The sequence below is a fragment of the Python bivittatus genome, unplaced genomic scaffold, assembly GCF_059951505.1.
Source record: "Python bivittatus isolate LINGU-HERP-01145 unplaced genomic scaffold, Pbiv_v1 ctg000850_np1212, whole genome shotgun sequence".
NCBI lineage: Eukaryota > Metazoa > Chordata > Lepidosauria > Squamata > Pythonidae > Python > Python bivittatus.
In genome coordinates this window covers 14,952,429-14,972,025 of record NW_028277112.1, presented here as the reverse complement: position 1 = coordinate 14,972,025, position 19,597 = coordinate 14,952,429, and the positions used below count along the sequence as shown (strand labels likewise).

The 19,597-nt window shown below is 36.5% G+C and overlaps 1 protein-coding gene across 1 annotated transcript in view; it reads right to left on the bottom strand.

Moving 5' to 3' along the window:
- Positions 1-9,492: 9,492 nt before the first annotated feature.
- LOC112540858 (uncharacterized) overlaps positions 9,493-19,597 on the bottom strand; it is a 47,906-nt gene continuing 37,801 nt past the window's right edge. Inside the window, exons 9-12 of the mRNA XM_025167843.2 lie at positions 17,645-17,803; positions 13,304-13,451; positions 12,966-13,109; positions 9,493-11,542 (exon numbers count right to left, since the gene is read on the bottom strand). Of these exons, the coding sequence (XP_025023611.1) occupies positions 11,091-11,542; positions 12,966-13,109; positions 13,304-13,451; positions 17,645-17,803 (903 nt within the window). The 3' untranslated portion in view covers positions 9,493-11,090. The remainder of the gene's footprint in view (positions 11,543-12,965; positions 13,110-13,303; positions 13,452-17,644; positions 17,804-19,597) is intronic.

Sequence of the window (19,597 nt, the reverse complement as noted above, 5' to 3'; positions counted from 1 at the left end):
CTACTTACATTTTTTTTTTATGGCAATGCTTAACCTTTAAAGTACATTGAAAACATGCAAGAGGCAAGAAAATCACTGGAATTAATTTAACTGTAAAAGAACAAATTAAAAATCGAGATTACATTGTTAGCAGTAATTAAACCAGTGTCACTATAAAATAAAAGGAAATACAAAGAATACATTGAGGACTGTGATAAACCTGGAACAGTTATGACAAAGGTTTTGAAAGGAAACAAACATCTTGAGGATGAGGTACCATCCTATATGGCCTTTATTTCAGAAATAATTCCCTAAAATGCTAAGCAAGATCATCACACAATGAACATGCCAATCACCCTCAGCAGCCACTCGTTAACAACTCAATAGAAAAAACCCTGCCTAACCCCCAGGAAGATATACACATACTATACCACCAAAACAAGCAGCCACTCATTAACACCCCCCCCCCCACACACACACACACACCCTTCAGGCACCCTCGCTGATCTCTATAAATATCCACAACACGGTCACATCATCCTGGGCACAGAGAGAACAGCTCCTGTCTGTGCTCCTGCCCTCTGAAGATGCCGGTCACAGATGCTGGCAAAACGTTAGGAAACAAAACTTCCAGAACACGGCCACACAGCCCGGAAGACCCACATCAACCATCGTATTCTGGCCGTGAAAGCCTTCGACAATACAAAAAGTTAATGTGTTAATCTGTATTTGCTGCCATCTACTGGTCATCCAGATTTTTGCAATCCAGATATGGTATACCTAGTTATATTGTCAGCTGGGTCCAGAGTTTTAGTTTTATGTGGACTCTTGCTGATGGAAAGAGAGGCAGGAAATGGTGATTTTCACTAATTCCATTCCTACTTGCATTCCCCAATACCACCTATAGCACTGTTCTAGAATGTCCTCCAACATTCTAGAAATTAGGGGTCAGAGGGACATAGATGGTAGCAGAATGAAAAAAACAGTCAGCAGTCCTTGACCAGCCAATGCAAAAGCTTTGCTGGTTGAAAAGTCTTCCCTGACAAATATCTATACATCTTCTGCTTGAATGGCAGCTCATCATCTTCCTAATGAACTGGTTAATTAACTAATTAATTCTAATTATTCTTACCACTAGAAAAAATAATTCATTCAACTTGAATCTGTCTTAATTTATTTTTTAATGTCCTGCACGTTAGTGAGAGAAAAGAATTTAGCTAATATCTACTCTAGTCATTCATATTTGGATTAATAGTTGAAGAACTGCCCAATAGCTGGTGGTGTCCCATTCAAAATGTCACCTCAGTTGAGCTTTCTGTTCAGTTAATTTCATGCAAAAATAATGTCATTTCTGACAAAAATGTAAATGCTACTATTGTTATTTTAATTCAATACTGTCTTATAAAAATTGTTTCTTCATTTCTCCTCATATGAAGGAACCAATTTAATAAATTTTAAATGCTACCCTTGGAGGCTGATCTGTGAGGACAGCCTGAAACCTGTTAATGAAATCTCAGCTGCTGAAATCAAGACCTGCTACTACTGCTGAATAGAATATCAATGGAATATCTATCTATCTATCTATCTATCTATCTATCTATCTATCTCCTGTTCCATTGATTTACAGATCCTATACACACACATTTGATTAAAGTACTGCAAAATCTATTGCGGTTCAATTAATGACTTTAGGGACTTATCTACTGCCTCCATTTAATTATCTTATTTTGAGTTGGAGAGAAGAAAAGAATGAAGAATGTGAAACGTGTTCCATTTGAGATAGCTTCTGTTGCAATCCAACAAGCAAGATGCTTCTTGCTATAGAAGTAGAAATGAGGTATCCCTCATTCTCCAGATACTGCTGAACCATAGTTCCCAGAATCTATCACCACTGGTTGTGTTGGCTGGGTCATTGGAACTTATACTTCAACAATACCTGGAGGAGTAAAGGATCCCATCCCTTGTAAACTCTTATGACCAACAGATACACTTGATTTTGAATTTACTTAGAGAATTTATCATCTGCTATATAGTAAAGTTTGAAAAATCCAGTGAATTAGAGCTAAGCTTCACCAAATGCATTGTTTTCTAGATGTGTTCAAACTTCAGCTCCCATGATGCTATACCCACCTGACTGTTGCAGTTCTGACTGGGAATTATGGGAATTGAAGCCCAACACATGTGAAAAACATTAGGTTGGGAAAGGTTGTACTATGCTGATTCACCTTTTCACTTTCCTCTCAAATAGATTGATGATGATGATGATGATGATGATGATGATGATGATGATGATGGAGATATACAGAGGCTTTGCTATGCAGACAGTAACTTTATTGTATGGTGATATCTGTTTTCCAGGTTTCTTGTCATTGTGCATCTCTGCAAGTGAGTTGAACGATGTAGTTAATCTACAGATATACAGATGACACTGTCTTGGGATAAGGAATTGAATTTGATTCTGCTCTAATCCCTTCCAACTTTATGGTTCTAGGTTTCATATTTTGATCTAATACAGCCCACATATCACCATGACACATTCATGATTCAACTAGTTCGTTGTGCAGCTGTCCATAGATTTTTAATTTAATGGGGACTGGGGACCTACAACTGTGAAAAAATAATTTTGAATTTGAAACTTGGTTCTTATTTGAGAAGTAATCTATTTTTACAAGCTGACAGAAGCCATTTTCTTTTGTTATCTTTATCCAAGTCATCGAATAAAGGCATTGAATCTGCTGTTGCAAAAGTGCAAGGTCAACTTTAAATCATTGTTATTTGGAGATGTTGATAGGGGCCTTAGAGCTGAGTTCTGAAAAATTATTGGAAAAAGAATAATCTAAACCAAATTCATAGAGAATATAATAGTATTGCTATGACAATCACGGGCGTGGGTTATTTTCATATGATGCATGACCCAATTAAGGTTCATATGCAACTGATTTCATGCCATGTGTCTTCATTAGTATGTCATGCCCTTGTTGAAACAATGATCCTGGTAATATTAATATGATGGTTCAAGAGATATTTATAAGCATTAGTAGAATCACTTCAAGATGAATATGTGGAACAACAGATGGGCAAGATATTGACCCAAGAGTTGATATCATGTAGAACCTAAAAGACAAGCTAAGAAATCTCAGTTGAAATCTTTAAAGCAAACTTGTTTCTTTAACAAAGAGGAGGAAAAAAAATCAGATGAAAGCTTAGAAATTGCAGTAGGGTTGCTTTAGCTTAATACTGTATAATGCTGGTGTTTTAAGGATTACTGAGATAATACTGTATAACTGAGGAATGGATAGAATAATAGCATGCTGGCATTATTTGGCAATAAACAATTCATACAGTGTGTAGAACCAAGATAATTTTCTGTCAAATAAATTGGGAATGTTTTTAATAGTTTAAATCATTTCAGAATAGGTCGAATGGACAAAACACATTACTAAGCATTAGCAAATAATTTGAGACTGTGTTAAAAACCTTGATTGTATTTAATTAGCATAAAATTAAGTACATGCATATTTGCACCCAATTTATACTATGTAATTGTAATTGATCTTACCTCGGATAAGTTAATGGCAAAACAAGAATAACTACAGGAATGAAAATTTAACCTGTGACTAAAATTTGGCTCTGTTTCATACTATTTGTAATTTTATCCTGTAAGCTTTCTTTAACTCTGCCCATATGATGGTAAAATTCAGACATGGGGAATATCCATATATATATATATATATATATATATATATATATATATATATTATAATAGTCCAATATCATCTGCCTCTAGCCCAGTTCATGAGTATTTATTTAAGATATCAAAATCTGCCTCAGTTAAGATGATGCCCCATGCAGAGCTTAGCATTTCAATCAACTAACAATCCAGTGGGGAAAATATGGGGAATTGTGAAAAGGCAAAAAAGTCTTTGGACCAGCAGTAATGACAAATATCTGGGGCAATTGGGTTCCGTGGCTCCTTCTCTTCTTTAAATCAGCAAACAGATTTTTGCTACTGGAACAATGTATCAAAGAAAGCACAGAACCAATAAGAGAACTATGACTGGTTCTATGATGCAATGGGCAGGAAGCATCATTATGCTATATCCTGCCTACTGGTCACCACAACACAGATTTTTCAGGGTGAGACAAAAGAGCCTTCCCCAAATAGGATGCTTTTCCTGCTTTGTTTCCCACTCAGCCTCCTAAATTTCTCTCTGTATGAGGTCACACCCCCCAAAAAGTCAACACAAACCACACCCACATTCTTGTAAAGAAAACTAGCTTAATGTGGCCCCAAAGTCATCAGAAGTTGAGCTTAGCTCAGAGGAGACTTTAAATGAGATCACAACCTGAGCAAAATGATATGATCCATTATCATAAGCCCTGTGCACGGAGTTAGCATGAGGCAGAGAGAGTTCTTCTATATCTATAATAGAATACAAACATTTCTGCCAGGGTCTGCCATCCAAGGCTATGTTCACAGCCCATTCTTTAAGGCTGCTGATGCCTCCTCTGAGAGCAAAGTACATGGCCATTCTTTCCTCCCTCAGGTTCTGTAATGGTACCTTGAGAAACAGGTGAAGAGATGCTGCCTAGGGAATGGTCAGATAAGAGAGGGCATTGCCCACAGCTGCATAATGGATGGAGAAAGAGGCTCAGAAGGGACCCTCCCTAACTTCTCAGGCTGTTAAGGAGATAGTGGGAGATTTGTACTTTCAGACTTGCAAGTTTCTGTTAATGTAGACTTACAATAAACTAGAATTAGCTCATCTGGTTGTGTTTCCTGTCTGGTCTACCTGGGAAGGCTGACAGTTTCCAAAACTAAAGCTGACAAACAGCACCTGCCAGATTCCCCCAAAACTCATCTTGCATGAGAACATATTGAAATGTTATAAGATCTCAGCCCAAATTTGTAAGATCATTATAGTTATTTGAAAGGGGAGTATCTTAACTCTCCTCAGTAGCAACAAGGAAGAAAAGGAAGTGCGGCACAGAATTGGAGGGGGGGAAATGCTGCTGGATATTCAGAATCCACCTTTCTCAAAACAGTGCCTTTCCTCTTCAGTTCCCATCTTCCCAACTACCACAGTCAATAGCCACTGTGCCTGGAAATAATAGACAGTGTATTTGGAAATATTTGGAAAGTATCATATTGAAAGCTGTAATGTCACAAACAATCCTCAATCCTCATTTTCTTATCTTTCCAGTTTTAACAAAATTGTACTTTCTAAAACTTTCTAAAATCAGTAACTAAGGCTAGGGTTGGCAGGCTGAATGCTAGTAAATCAATGCTGTTTAACTGTTTATATCTGTTACAGATATATATTTATATATACACATTTATATCTGTTTAACTGTTTATATCAGCCTATCTGGCATCTGTTTTACAAATGAGCAAACCCCTAACTACCAGCCATTTTACAGGAGTGAGCACAACATAGTCCCCAAATTCTAAATGTGTCCCCAAAGCTAAGGGAATTCTCACAACAGGTGAAAGAATCAAGGCCCTTTGGGCTCTCTTTGCCTTCTAATGGATCAATTAATATTTCACTGTTTCAATCATGCTGAAGCACCATAGGGCTTTTGTTTTTTCTGAAAGATAAGACAAAGCTGTAATAGATAAGGCAACGCCATTTCATGTTCTTACTGCTGGAAGGCACTAGACTCAGAAAGTGGCTTTATGTTCAAGGGTCCACTGGATCTCAGTGTGACAGACCCAGCAGCACTACAGTAGGTGGACAGAGGTCTCACTGCCTGACCAGGAAATAGGATTCTTCACAGATAATTGGTGTTGCCAGCTAGAGCAGCTGCAGGTTCAGATACCAGAAGAGGAATGGACAAGAGATATCAGAATGAAAGCAATGAACAAAGCTTTATTAAATAATTCTGGATGCTTACATAGGAAAGTCCCCTTTCTTCTCAGCTGCAGTAGATGTGGAGAGCAGCAAGAGGGGCTCACTATGGCCAACCCCCACAAGGAACTGCCTTTGTTGGTCAAGTTTTATAACCCTTTAACCTTTCTCTTTCTTCCCACCCACTTTCTGGGGTTGCTTAAATGCCTTTGGGAAAAACAGGTCTGTGTATTTTAGAATGAAATAATATAATAAAATAAGCTGAATTGTTTAGGCACCAGGCTATAGTAGAAACCAGGAGACTGTGAGCTCTAGTCCTGCCTTAAGCGCAAAGCCAGCAGGCACTCTCTCTCAGCCCTAGGAAGGAGGCAATGGCAAACCACTTCTGAAAAACCTTGACAAGAAAACTGCAGGGTTAGTCCAGTAGTCAAAACCTGACTCAAAGGCACAAAAGAAGGAGAAGGAGGGAAGGTGAGGATTAGTTACATTGTTAAGTGTCCAGTAGGTATTTAGCTTAAGGCAAAAGTAGGAAATAATTAGCTAATTCAGATAAGCAAATAAGAAAAGACTAGATTCTCCAGGCAAGTCTTTGCGTGCTAATTAAAAATACAGTTCAACCACAGGACAATTGCTAACAGGTAAGTATAATAAAGTACAAAATTGAAAGTATAACAATATTATGTTTTGCAAAAATGGAAATCTATATGTGCCAACCTGCTATATAGGCCTATAAATAAATTTAGAAGAATCTGAAAAAGCTAACAGTTTATAAAAGCTGCATTACAACTACCTGATTTGCAACAACAAACTTCTGTCCATGCAAAATGTAGTCTGTGTATCAAATAGAATGTTCCTTCACAAAACAGAATTTTGATATTATCACAAGATGGCATTAACATGTAATTAATTGCACTAAATTTCCATAAGTCTGTATCATACAGCTAGAATGACTGAGGATTGAATATCATTTTTTCTGGACTAACTTCAAAGGAAGTAAGGAATTCAAAAGCAAAGCAATTTTTATTATTAAAAATGGATGTGTGGATGATTTTCAGAGAAAACAATTTTGATCTTTTGAAAACTAATTATGTTAACATTGGTATAAATTATGTGTTGGTATCCAAACATATGTTTCTAATAAAGAAATTAATTAAATCCTAATAATTTGTAATCTTACATAAAATGACTGTGATGATGAGGAAGTAGCATCAACCTTTTTCTTTTTTTCTTTTAAAGAGAGTTTTCCTGATTAAAATATCTAATAAAATTATAGTAGCTCTGATTTTAATTTGTACTAATCAAAGTCAATAATTTCCAAATAAATATCTATCATATGGTAATCTAAAGATTGGGGGGGAAACACAAGCACAAACCAATTAAAATGCAAAACAGAGGAAATGGTAGGTGGCTGGCTATTTACACATGAAAACTCAGAATAGATGAGGTTCATACATAATTCACAGAAAGCCAGCAGGATTATGAGGACTTTTAAAACATGAAGTAAGGACTGCTGGCAGTAGGTCTCAGTTCTCACCTTAGTAAGCCAAGAGGGAAAAACAATATATGTACTAATAATACAAAAACCAAATGAATACCTATTGTAGCTCTGTGTGTTTATCATCTTAAAAAGGAATAGGCAATCTGTTCAGCTGGTATTTTTCAAATGAAGCCCTTTGGAAGGATGAAGTGAAAGATCAAGCTTCCCAAAGATGGGAAATAGAACTTTTTTGCACTTGCATTTTGTAACTGAAATGTGTAGATTATCTATACTGACCACATTCAAGAATTTCATTTATACCAATTAGTATATCCAAGTTACTAATTTTCTATCCATGGATTTTATCTTAGTTTGGCCCTAGAGAGAACTACCCTCCTCTCAGTTTTGCATTAACTCTTGACAGCTCCAAGCAGTCTTGGAGGACAGCTGATTATTTACTTTCCAATTGTGCTCAGAATGAAAACTACACTTGTTGACAGTACAATAGAGACAGATTATTCACTGGTTTTTGATCGTATTGAACATGGAAGCTGTGACCAAATCAGTTTTCTCCCTCCCTCTTGTCAGACTATTTCTCTAATAAAGGATTTTCCCAGACATACAAACTGCTGTAAACACATTCCACCTTTGGCTCAGCTTTAAACAAAGTCAGTACTGAAGGAATCCCTTGGGACAATTTTGATCCTCCAAGTCATTGATTGGTCAGGTTGTATACCCCTTCCTGGAATCCATGTCCACTTTCCTAAAAATCCACCAAGTAATGGAACTTACTTTTGTCTTCAAGATCAGGTGAAAAGTGAAGGCCTGATCATGTTACGATATCCTGGGGATGGCCAATAAGTGTCCTCAGACGTATTTAGTACTTACATCTGTTTCATTTTATTCTCTTGATTCTTTAATAAATGTACATAACTGGAAGCTGGATTTTGTCTTGTACATAGCCTGTAGAGTGCTACAGGCTTACCTGGAAATAGATGAAAGCTCTAAAAAGAGGACCTTCTATAAATGGATTCCTGGATGTTCAGGCTGCAGTTTACAAACTAAAATTCAAACTGTTATGCAGCAACTCACCAAAAGGATCAAAGGCAATAAATCAATCCTCACTTTCTACTTTATAGAAAGTATAAAGTTATATACCAACAGTATCCTAAATGTGATTGGTTGTCCAAATTATTATTCAAAGGGTATAGAAGCCAATCCATATAAGGAATAATGAAAAGATCTGGGTGCGTTTAGTGTAAAGAAGAGACACTTGAAGGGAGATATTCAAATACAATATTCAAATACCTGAAGGACTGTCATAGAAGAGAGAGTAAACTTTTTTTTTTTTTTTTGGTGCCACAGGGCAGGACCAGAACCAGTGGACTAAAACTACAAAAAAAGGAGGTCCAGGCTAGACATCAGAAAAAACTTCCTGACTCTATGAACTGACAGCTAGTGGAACAGGCTGCTGCATTAAGTGGTAAGTTCTGCTTCACTGGAGGTCTTCAGAATCTGGATTGTCACTGTCAAAACGATATAGTATATTCTGCACTGAGCAGAAGGTTAGACTAAATAATTACTAAGGACCCATTCAAGTATATGATTCCAGGTTTTTGTTAACTGGTTTTGTTAACCCACCTGTATTTTGGAAAATGTAAATTTCATCTTCACATTTTCAATCCAAAAGTATTATTGAGAACTTTCAGTTCAGCCACATACATAGTTTAGAAGAGGGTACTTGAACTATCCTTTCCCAAATCAATCCATATGAAATGTAATATTTTTATCAGTTGCTCACATTTTGTATGCCTATTTATTATCCTGCCCGAGGGTCCTCCCCCCCCCGCCCCATTTATCCTTACAATCATTATCCAATGAGATAGTTTGGTAAAAAGACTATGGAGGTTTCTTTATGCTGGTCTTTGACCATAATAAAGATTTGATTTGATTATGAAGGTTTCTAAGTCACTCACTTATCTCAAAAGAAGAACCAGGAATCGAAAATATGAATCCCCTTTCCTAGTCCTAAACACTACACTACACACTAGCAGATGTAAGGTGCCTGAAAATTGGGGAGAGGATTTTCTCAGTGGTGATGCCACAATTATAAGAACATACTCTCATTTTCAAAATAGGTAAAGCCATTTATTTGCCTCTACAACTTTTATAAAACACTTTTCTGTCTTACGGTGAGCTTATTTTTACATTTGAGATTTAATTTTACACCTACCAAGTTTATTGGATTTTATTGTTATTGTATGAATTATAAACTATGCTGAATATTATTAAACATGCTTTAAAGAAATAATAGAAGAAATTATTTCAAAACTAAATGCACACTGTCTTGAAATGATTTCTGTAATACATTTACCTCAGAAGAACCACACAATAAACAGGAAAAGGAACACAAGCAGACTGACACAAATATATGCTTAATTTAGTATCTTCTAGTATGGAATTTGGTGGAAAATAAAGTAAACCTATAACAAGTATTGCATTCTAGTTCATTATTTAATTTGAGCAGTAACATTTCAGGAAATCCTATAAAAATATATCCATTTAATGCATTTTATTCACAGTATGTGCAAGCTATGTACACGTTCCCAATCATATTAACTCTGGTTAGTGTACAATAAATCAAGAAATATCATGAACTATAAAAATAAAATAATCACAAAATAATATCTAAGACATTTGTCCGTAATCCTTCAAGGCTAAAGGCTTGAATGTTTTCTTAACATTCTGAATTTTCTTTTTGAAAATTCTGCATATATTATTTAAAATCACTTATAATTGGTAAAATATTTTGAAGGTTGTTCTTGGACCTCACTTCGTCATCCTAAACAACTTGATTAGTCTTGCTTTCAAGACTGTTTTCAGTAGGGAGAACATGCCAACCAGAGCAACCATATTCCTCTGACACCTTAGAACATTCATAGAGAAGTATGGTTGAATTTAGAAATATTACAAATGCAAATTTTTAATTTCATAAAAATGACTATAGTAAAGGAACACACTTTCTACAGAATAGCAATGGACCAGGTTCAAAATACTATCATCTGTAGAAATTGTTTGGGGGTACACATGCATAGCTGTCTCCTATGATCTTGGCTTAGCATCCAAGAAACCAGTTTTCATCTTTCTATAAACAGTCCTTCTACTGACACCTAAAAACAAAATGGCCAGACTATATAACCTTTGAATGTCACACAACGAAATCTTTCATCTACTGCATAATTAATAAGAAAATGAGTAAATAATGAAATGTGTGACAGGACTGTAAGAACAGAAGGGAGAAAGCCACTGGTGAGTATTCATTTCCCTTCCAAGTGACTACATGATTTGTATCTTTTTATATACATACATATATCTAACAAAGATTAATACTAAGTAGTCCAGTGGCTGCTTCTTTTGTTACTTAAAATACACTTCTGCAAGTTCTTGAAGAATTGTGAGATGGAGTTATAGTATATATGAAAAGTAACCTTGGCTGTGGCAAGTTTCAAGGAAGCTGTTTGAGTCACTCACATTTCACAGATTTAATTTAATGCTTTTGTGTCTTCAGAGATATGTGATGCTTGAGCACACTGCTATGCAAATGTGGGAATAGCTTTAACATATCAAATGTTTGCCATCTCCTAAACAGTTTTATGTAACCATATCTGGCATAATTAAAGTGGCATTGAGAAGATGCTGAAAAGTCAACACTGACTCCCACTCATTCATTTCTGTACCACAGAGCTTCACTATAAAAACTGTAACAAATGCAAAGCTGTCAAATACTAATCTTGCCATGGTGCCCTTTCAGTGGCCTTCATACTCTTGCTCCTATGAAGGACCTTTCCCTTCTGCTGAATAATTATATCATCAGAATTTCCCAGTTTCTGCTTGGAGAGCAAATTGGTAGGCTCTCTCTCTACAACAGAAGCTTGTTTCAGCAAAAGATCAAGTCTGGTTGGAGGAAATTTAGATGTGGAATTAGATTCAGACTTTTGTGAAACTACATTCAAGCAACTTGTTTCTGTTTCTTCATGATTAGGGAAATGCTGAATGGTCCCTGATTTTTTAATCTTTTGTTCCCTTAAATTCCTAAGTTTTTCTAAAGCCTGATCCAGTTCCATCTGTAAGATTCCCATTTCACTGGCTGCTTTATCCCGTTGTTCTCCACAGGCTTTGAGTGACCGTTCCAAAGATAGAAAGAACTCTTTTCCAAAACTTGACAGGGCCTCATCACCTTAAAAATTAAAAAAAGGGAAGAGGGTTAAATTGCATAATCAGGGCTTAAATCAACAGTTGCTCTCAGGCTGTTTGAAATACATACATAGTTTTAAATAGCTTTAGTAATAACTGGGTTTTTCCAGTTTACTAGTTTACACTAAATGTAGAAAAATCAGATATCACAGTGCTACAGAATTCTCTTATGTTGTTAAAGCAAATAAATGTACCATAGTTATCCTTCCTTATCAAATAAAGCCAGAAACCTATTTTGCCATTGTTTAGAGATGTTTCATTAGCACCATCAATGTGTTAATATATTGAATATGCCTTATAATAGATTTTACATACAATCTTTTGGAGTTTGCCACAGGCCCAATTTCTTGACTCAGTTTCTACGTAGCCATTAGGTTTATGCCTTTAAAAAAAAAAACTCTTTTACCTGGCAAATGGTAGCTTACCTCCTCCTAAACCTTAAGGACTTTTAAATGAGGGACTTTACTACATTGGTTCTTGGTTCCAAATTCCCTGCTGCGTCATGTTGACTATATCACTTCAAGCCAGAAGGATACTTGAGCCAAGCAGGTGATATCATCATGATGCATCCAATTATGTTTTAGCCAATGCTTCTATTGCAAGAGTGTTACATAGGTCTAAGTCTCAGACTGAACTATTTCACTTGGGCAATTGTGACTAATTTCTTTTCTAAACAAGAGGACATGGTCAAATGTTGCTATTTGTTCAGGGGTAGCCATCTCATTGATGTATTATAGACTTCATCTATAATCCTAGACATGCTTCCTATTCCATTATACTATTTACATGAGGAAGTAAATTCCATTTAACACATGAATAGGATTGCATTCTCCAAAATGAAAGCATGCCTATGAACCATATATTAGAAAACACTGGCCATGTTTCCATCTATCAAGTGAATATCAGGTTTGGGGGCAAATACATTTACATTAAGGCATATTTATAGTCAACTTTACTAATACCAAAGACATACTAATATGAAAGATTATATTGTATCTCTTGACTACTTTGCAATTAATTGTGACACTAAGTCTGATTAAAGGATCTTGGATGAGTTTTATTTCTTTGAGTTTTCTTTTGTTCCCATTAATAAAGTCTTTAGTGCTCAAGAAGATGAACATTTTCTAGTCCTTTGTAGAGAGGTGGCTTTTTCTCCCTTAGTCCCTTATGAAGGGGTGTGTTTTTCCCCCTCTTAGTTCTGTGGAAACCATTCAAGTCCTTGAAGAAACCTAGGGTTCCGTGGAGCCCCATTTTGAAAATCCTGTCATAGAACATAACTGCAAATCCTTGTAACAACTTGGTTTTTGACCAAGAAGAGTGATGTAGGATGTTTACAGACTGCTTTCTTTCATTTTTCAATACAAGAAACCAAGACAAAATGCCATTGCACATTTACAAGTTCTTACCTTCCTGCTGCTGACTTGCTGATGGAGTCAAAGTTTCAATGGCATATTGGATTTGTTCAGCATTGTTTTTAAAAACAGTGAGAAAGTCTCTCAAAGCATCTTCCGAAGCTCCAGTTTTAAGTTTTGCATAAGAAGAAAAAACATCTGCATGAAGAGATGGATGGAAAGTGATAAATAATTTCCTAGAGATTTTTCTCAAAAATATCAAACAGAATAGACAGATATGTTATTACATTTGAATTGTTTTCAGGTAATTAATGTTTAAATGTGTCCTTAGTATACATTAGTACTTGAAAACTGGATTTGATTGATGCTGTTATTCCCAGACATATATTTACCTTGTAGTGGGGAACAAAGAACCATAGCAACATTATCTTGAAATGTGTGGTACGCTTGCTTTATCCCTTCGAACACAGCTTCAATATACTTAACTTGGAGATTATATAAATTTCTGTGGAAATTTAGTTCAGCTTGCAAAGCAAGTATCTAGAAGTGAAAAAAAGATCAACAAATATGATTAGAATTAGCAATCACCCAGAAAAAAGGGCAAAAAGAATAAATATTATAAACTATTATTTCACAAACTAATAGTTATATGTACCACCATCAATTCATTCTATAAAATGTGCAATTTCTTTCTATAAAATGCATTACAGAATAGGCTAAAAGTGTTGTGGTGCAACACTTGAATAATGGGCTAACTTGCTATTTTTTCCGTTGTAGATCACATTTTTATAATGAAGTGTTATGACATAAAGGAACGTTTTTGTAATGACATAAAGGAACGTTTTTGTAATTGTAACCAAAGGCTTCATCTAAACATATTACAAGCATCTTAAATATAACAAAATCACCATTTTAAATATTAAACTTATCTACTTTCCCATATCCAGACTACAAAATTTACTATCTCAAAAACTCATCAATTATTAATTCTTCAATGTATCCCTTAGTCCAATTTTCCAAAATGTGGTTGTTTCGATATATTATTATTGTTGTTTTTATCACAGATTTGTCATGCATAGTCTTTTGACTTCTGCATTGGTATACATTTGGTATACAACCACTGTTTATATATATTTATAAAAAAATGCAGGGGGGGTGGGAAAAAGCATCAACATGCCATAGCAATGCTTCAGGTACTAAGATAGACACAGACACACACATATACACAGACACACACACACAATTTGTGTGTCTAGATATACATCAAACTTCTACCAGTCATGGTAGATATTAAGAATTTTATACTGAGAAATAATCAGAACACAGACAGTAGACTAGGTTTCTAGGTGAACAGGAAGCTATTTTTCAATGGTAGAAATATTAAGAAAGTGATTAAATGGGGTAGAAGATTTCTAAGAAAGACAGTCTGGTGTAGTGGTTAAGGCACAAGCCTGGAGACTGAATTCTAGTGCTCCCTTAGGCACAAAGCCATCTGCGTAACTTTGGGCCAGTCACATTCTCTAAGCCCAGGGAAGAAAGTAGTGGCAAACCACTTCTGAAATCTTGCCAAGAAAACTGCAGGGACTAATCCAGGCATTTGCTAGGATTCAAGAGGGACTTGAAAGCACCGGGGGGAAAAAAAAGGTTCTAAGCTCATTTTTTATTGTTCTATTACTATCAGCCTTATTAGGTAGACCAGACAGGAAACACAACCAGATCAGCTAATTCTACTTTATTGTAAGGCTACATTAACAGAATCATGCAGGTCTGAAAGTACAATTCTTCCTCTGTCTCCTTTACAGCCTGAGAAATTAGGGCGGGTCTCTTCTGCACCTCTTGCCACACCCACTATCCAGCTGTGGGCTATGCTGTCTCTTATCTGACCATTCCCTAGGCAGTGTCTCTTGCCCCCATCTCCCAAGGTTTTTCCCACATACCATTACAATTACAGACCTGATTCCTCCAAATGTTTATTAAACAGACATGTTACTGTAATTGATTTTTCTGTAGTATAAAATATCTATATATGAAGAAAGATATTATGCAGGTGTGGATTGTTTGTTCTTTTTCAGTCAACTGAAGAGTTAAATCCTGAAAGAAACCACTCTTGAGAAAGTGAAGGCATAACCAAGTCATTTTAGATTTCTTACTAAGAGTCAGAAAGATAAGTTCAGGAAAGTAGACAGCCCAGTCCTATTAATGTTGCTGAAGGAGTGATGTACGGTGACTACTATATGAGTTAGCAGATAGAGTTCCTAACCAAAACCCCAAATAGTTAGCTGGTAGGACTTGCCTTTACCAAATACCTCTAATCCTTAGACATGACAATACTGCCCAAATAATAAACAAAAAATAATTAAATCTAGAAAGAAGTTTGAATATTTGTCAACTTGCCTTAAAAAAGCATTAAACACAATGCTCCCTAAACCCTTTTAAATAATGCCTTTTAATAGATTGCTTTACAAGCTCACAAAACAGACTTATCTGGCAAGAATCATTTCTATTCTAAGAAACAATCTTCCCCATTTCCTGCTTCAGTTTGTACAGCTGAAGAGAGAGTTCAGCGTTACAACAAAAATAAATTATATTTTCTAAAGTACAATTTATTGTGTGATTTTTATTTTTTTTTGGTACACTGATCTTCATTCCATTTGTGCTGAAAATGTTTTTCACTACACAAGATTAATGAAATCCTTGATACTGAATTAAGAGCAGGCAGCAGAATTATATAAACACACTGGGAATTTAGGTTTTGATCTGAATACAATTTGCTACTTATACACTATACTGTAACATCAAGGTATCATAGAAGAGAAAAATGAAGGTGCCTTCTTTGCAGAAAGCCATTAAACATTCTCTTCCTTGCCTCCAGGGAGAATCCAATAGCCTTTGGAAAAATAAATATTCTGAAATGGGTCTGAGACAATTTTGACTTCAGGGTTATTGGCCATTATTGAGCTAGCAGTAAGATTATTTTAGTGACTTAATGTACTTTCCCAGGCACAAGATAAAATGGCTCCAAGATGAACCGACTGAAAATGAAGAGCAGATAGGTTTTTCTGCTAGAAAACTCCAGTGAGCTAGATTCAAGGATACCATCCTGATGGTGTCTTCTTACTAGAAGAGTTAGCCTGCACTTGCATGCTAGAGTTTCATACCAAAATAAAAATAAAAATTAAATCCAAAGCACGATAAGAATTCTGCAGAATCTCTTTTTTTTCTTTCTAACCTAACAGAATATTAGAAAGAAATTATGTAAAGTTGCTCTCCAAATTATGTACAGTACCCTCAAACACACAAGCCAAAGGAAAAACAGAAATACACAGACATGCACACACAGTGGATACAGGATATTCAATTACACAGAAGAAAATGACACCTTCTATAGCCACTGCAAGCAAAAGGGTTGGAAAGAAGTAAAGAAGCTGTGCTCTGCATATTTTCCCTAACTTGTTAATATTTTGTAAATTCTTGCATAAATATATTTAGAACAGTGCTAGCAGCTATTAACTTTTGCCCATATATGTAACCATAACTGACAATTGTTGGATAATGAAATACATTGCTATTATTTTAATTCTAAGGTACTCCGACAGCTAGATAGTTGTATTTTAATATATAAGTCCAAACTTTATTTTTGCCTCTCAGCTTTAAATAAAGAATGTAACATTAGAAGTTATTAAAAACACGGTTTTATATAAACCTATCTGGCTGTGTATATTCAAAACAGCATAGCATTTCTGTTACTCCAAACTTACCTTTTAAGGATACAAAAGAGCTGCTGAATCAGGAGACAGGGCCCTCTACTTTAACACCTCTTTATTCCAAAACAGGCAGTGGCTTTTCTAACATTTCTTCTCAGTGGTTCCCAACAGTCTTTCCATTTAGAATATCAAGGACTGACCTTGGGGCTTTATGTTATTCATAGCATGTGCTCTAGCAATGGGTTATGGTTCTCCTTCTTCTAAAAGAAAAAAGGGGCTAAAACCGTAACTGAATTGAAAGTCCCTGATCTAACTGTTGTGCCAAAGTTGAAGCTTTAATTTACTGAGCCTTCTTAAATTATTACTGTCTTTCACACACAATATCCAGGCTCTGCTTGTATTGTTTCTTGATCCCTGAAGAAGCATTTCACCCAATATGCATTTGCCTAAACATGAAATTCTGTGGAGGAGAGGCCCTCCTCAGCACCCCTAGGATTGAGAGAGATGCATGATGGGAGAGGGTTTCTGTACCATTTGAATACTATTGGCTTATTGGTACTGGGGAAGACCTAGTTTCTTACTCATGCATTTGGATCTTAAAAATCAGAACCTTGCTATGCTCCACTACCCATCATAACATTTGGTGATTGTCCACTCTTGTGTTATGGTCCCCGTTGTCTTAATATTTTAAATTATTATACATTTTATTGCATGTTGTTTTATCTTACATATTTTATGGTTTGCAGCCCACCAGGAGATCCTTAGCATAGTGGGCAGGCTATAAATATTTTATTAAATAAAAAATGGAATCTCCAATGTTCATAAATTCCCACTAAACAGACAAACAGTGACTGTCCCAATAGGGAATGAGAAAAATGCCTGCTCAAACATTAGATGAAAAATACCGTCATGCATTAGCTTAGTTAAGATAGTAGGAGAACTATGCCCAGTCATTGCAAAGTAAAACAAAATTTGGATTTTTCTTCTCAGTATAAAAAGCTAAGTTGTGTTAAATTCATATCCACTCACCTGCTGCATTGACATTTGCCTGGAATAATTCTGAGCCTTTACTAAGGCATCTACAGCTCTTTTAGCACGTTGCTGAGGGGCACCCTTGGGAAATGCTGGAAGTGTTGCAAGCACATTCTCCACAGTGAATTCCTGGCTCAAAGAATTTTCTAAAATGTCCTGAAAAATATTTGGAAAACTACTAAAAGGAGTGCTTTACCCGGCATTTTTTTTCTTTTAATGAGGATGGAAAAATAACATTTCACTGCCCTTATTGCCACAATGTAATCCTGAATAAGGGCTCCTATGTTCAATTAGATTTGCTCTTCATCTTCCTCCAAGGGTGTTCCAGGCATTTCTTCTGGTGCTTCATCACCCGGAGCTCCTTGGAAAAACAAGGTGCACCCCTATATCAGCACACAGGGAGAGGCCCAATAGTAGCCACGCAGTCCAAGGCCCTTACCATCTGCCCATTCCAGGCTGTGATAAAGATTCTCAGGGATAATCTCAAGATTCCTCTAGAACCCAGAAGGGCCCATAAGTCCCATGGGGTGGGCCAATCTAATAGGCCCTATCTCCCTGCAGAGCAGGGTGACACCGGCAAGCCAAAAGGCATTCAGAAAGTTATCTGACCATGGCAAGAGACAGACGGTAAAATTCTCTACTACCAGATCACATCATAACTGCTCTGAGACAAAAACCAGATCCAAAATGCAACTATTGGTATACATCAGTCCTTCATCTCCATGGTTGCCATGGTGGTTGTGAACTCCTGAGTTCCCCAGGACTCAACACTGTCTGGCAGCAAGTTGAAATTCCTGAGGACTAACAACCTTGGGGTCTCCAGAGCCAGCCAGCAATGGAATCCAGCAGGAAGGGCAGAGATGATACTGTGCAGTAGGGAGGGCAATACAACAGGACCAGTCCCAACTGTTTCTGTAATGGTATGTGGGAATGACCTTAGGAGACGAGGGGAAAAGATGCTGCCTAAGGAATGATCAGATAAAAGGGTGTCAGGGAAAAAACCTCATTAAACACGGGAGGCAGACACACCATAAAACAAATCACTTTGAAGTTCTAAAAGCTTTATTAAATGTTAGTTCAACAAGCAAGTAAAGTTCAGTCAAAAGCATACAAGGTACTTACTTAGATTCACATTGCAATGCCGACCAAGCAAGCGGTCAGGTAAGACAGCTTAGCCGTGTGGCAAAGACCCCCTCAGATGCAATCCTTTTTATCCTCAAAAACTACAAACCACAGACATGACTCCTAGGTTTAGCAACTGAACTTCCTTGGTGCTAATTTTACCATACTTTCCTGTTCTATTCGTCCCTGTCACATCTGTTCCCATCAACAAGTTTGCTTAGTCTTGCAAGTTTACTTATTTCCTATCATTGCCCTACATTGCCCTAAAGGCCATATTTTAGCAATCAAAACTAACATTAAAACATATAGAAGGCTACTAATAATTTTCCTCTCACAAGGGGGAGGAGCTCACAGTTTAATAACAGGAAGAGAAAGAAACTTAGAAAGGATCCACTTTATCAGGCAGTAAAAAGAGATGGTGAGAGATTTGTACTTTCAGACTTGCAAGATTCTGTTAATGTAGCCATACAATAAAGTAGAATTAGCTCATCTTGTCATGTTCCCTGTCTGGTCTACATGGGAGGCTGACAGTTCCCTAGAGCCCAACCAAAGTGTCCCACATCCAGTTATCTGTAGCACAGAACCTTTGAAAGCCCTCAATGACTCATAAATGAAAATAGCCACCCCACTCCCTCTCCTCTGGGCTCTTGGCTAATGACAACCCTGAAACCTGGGCAGGCTGAGAGGGGAACTCCCTATTCTGGGCCTACCCAGGTTTTGGTTTAATGCCAGGTCAGACGCTGAGGATCTGGAAACCTGATAAAAAGGGTGAATACTGAGGGCTAGATGTCATGACCTCTCTCAAATAATGTCCCCAGTGGGAACCCA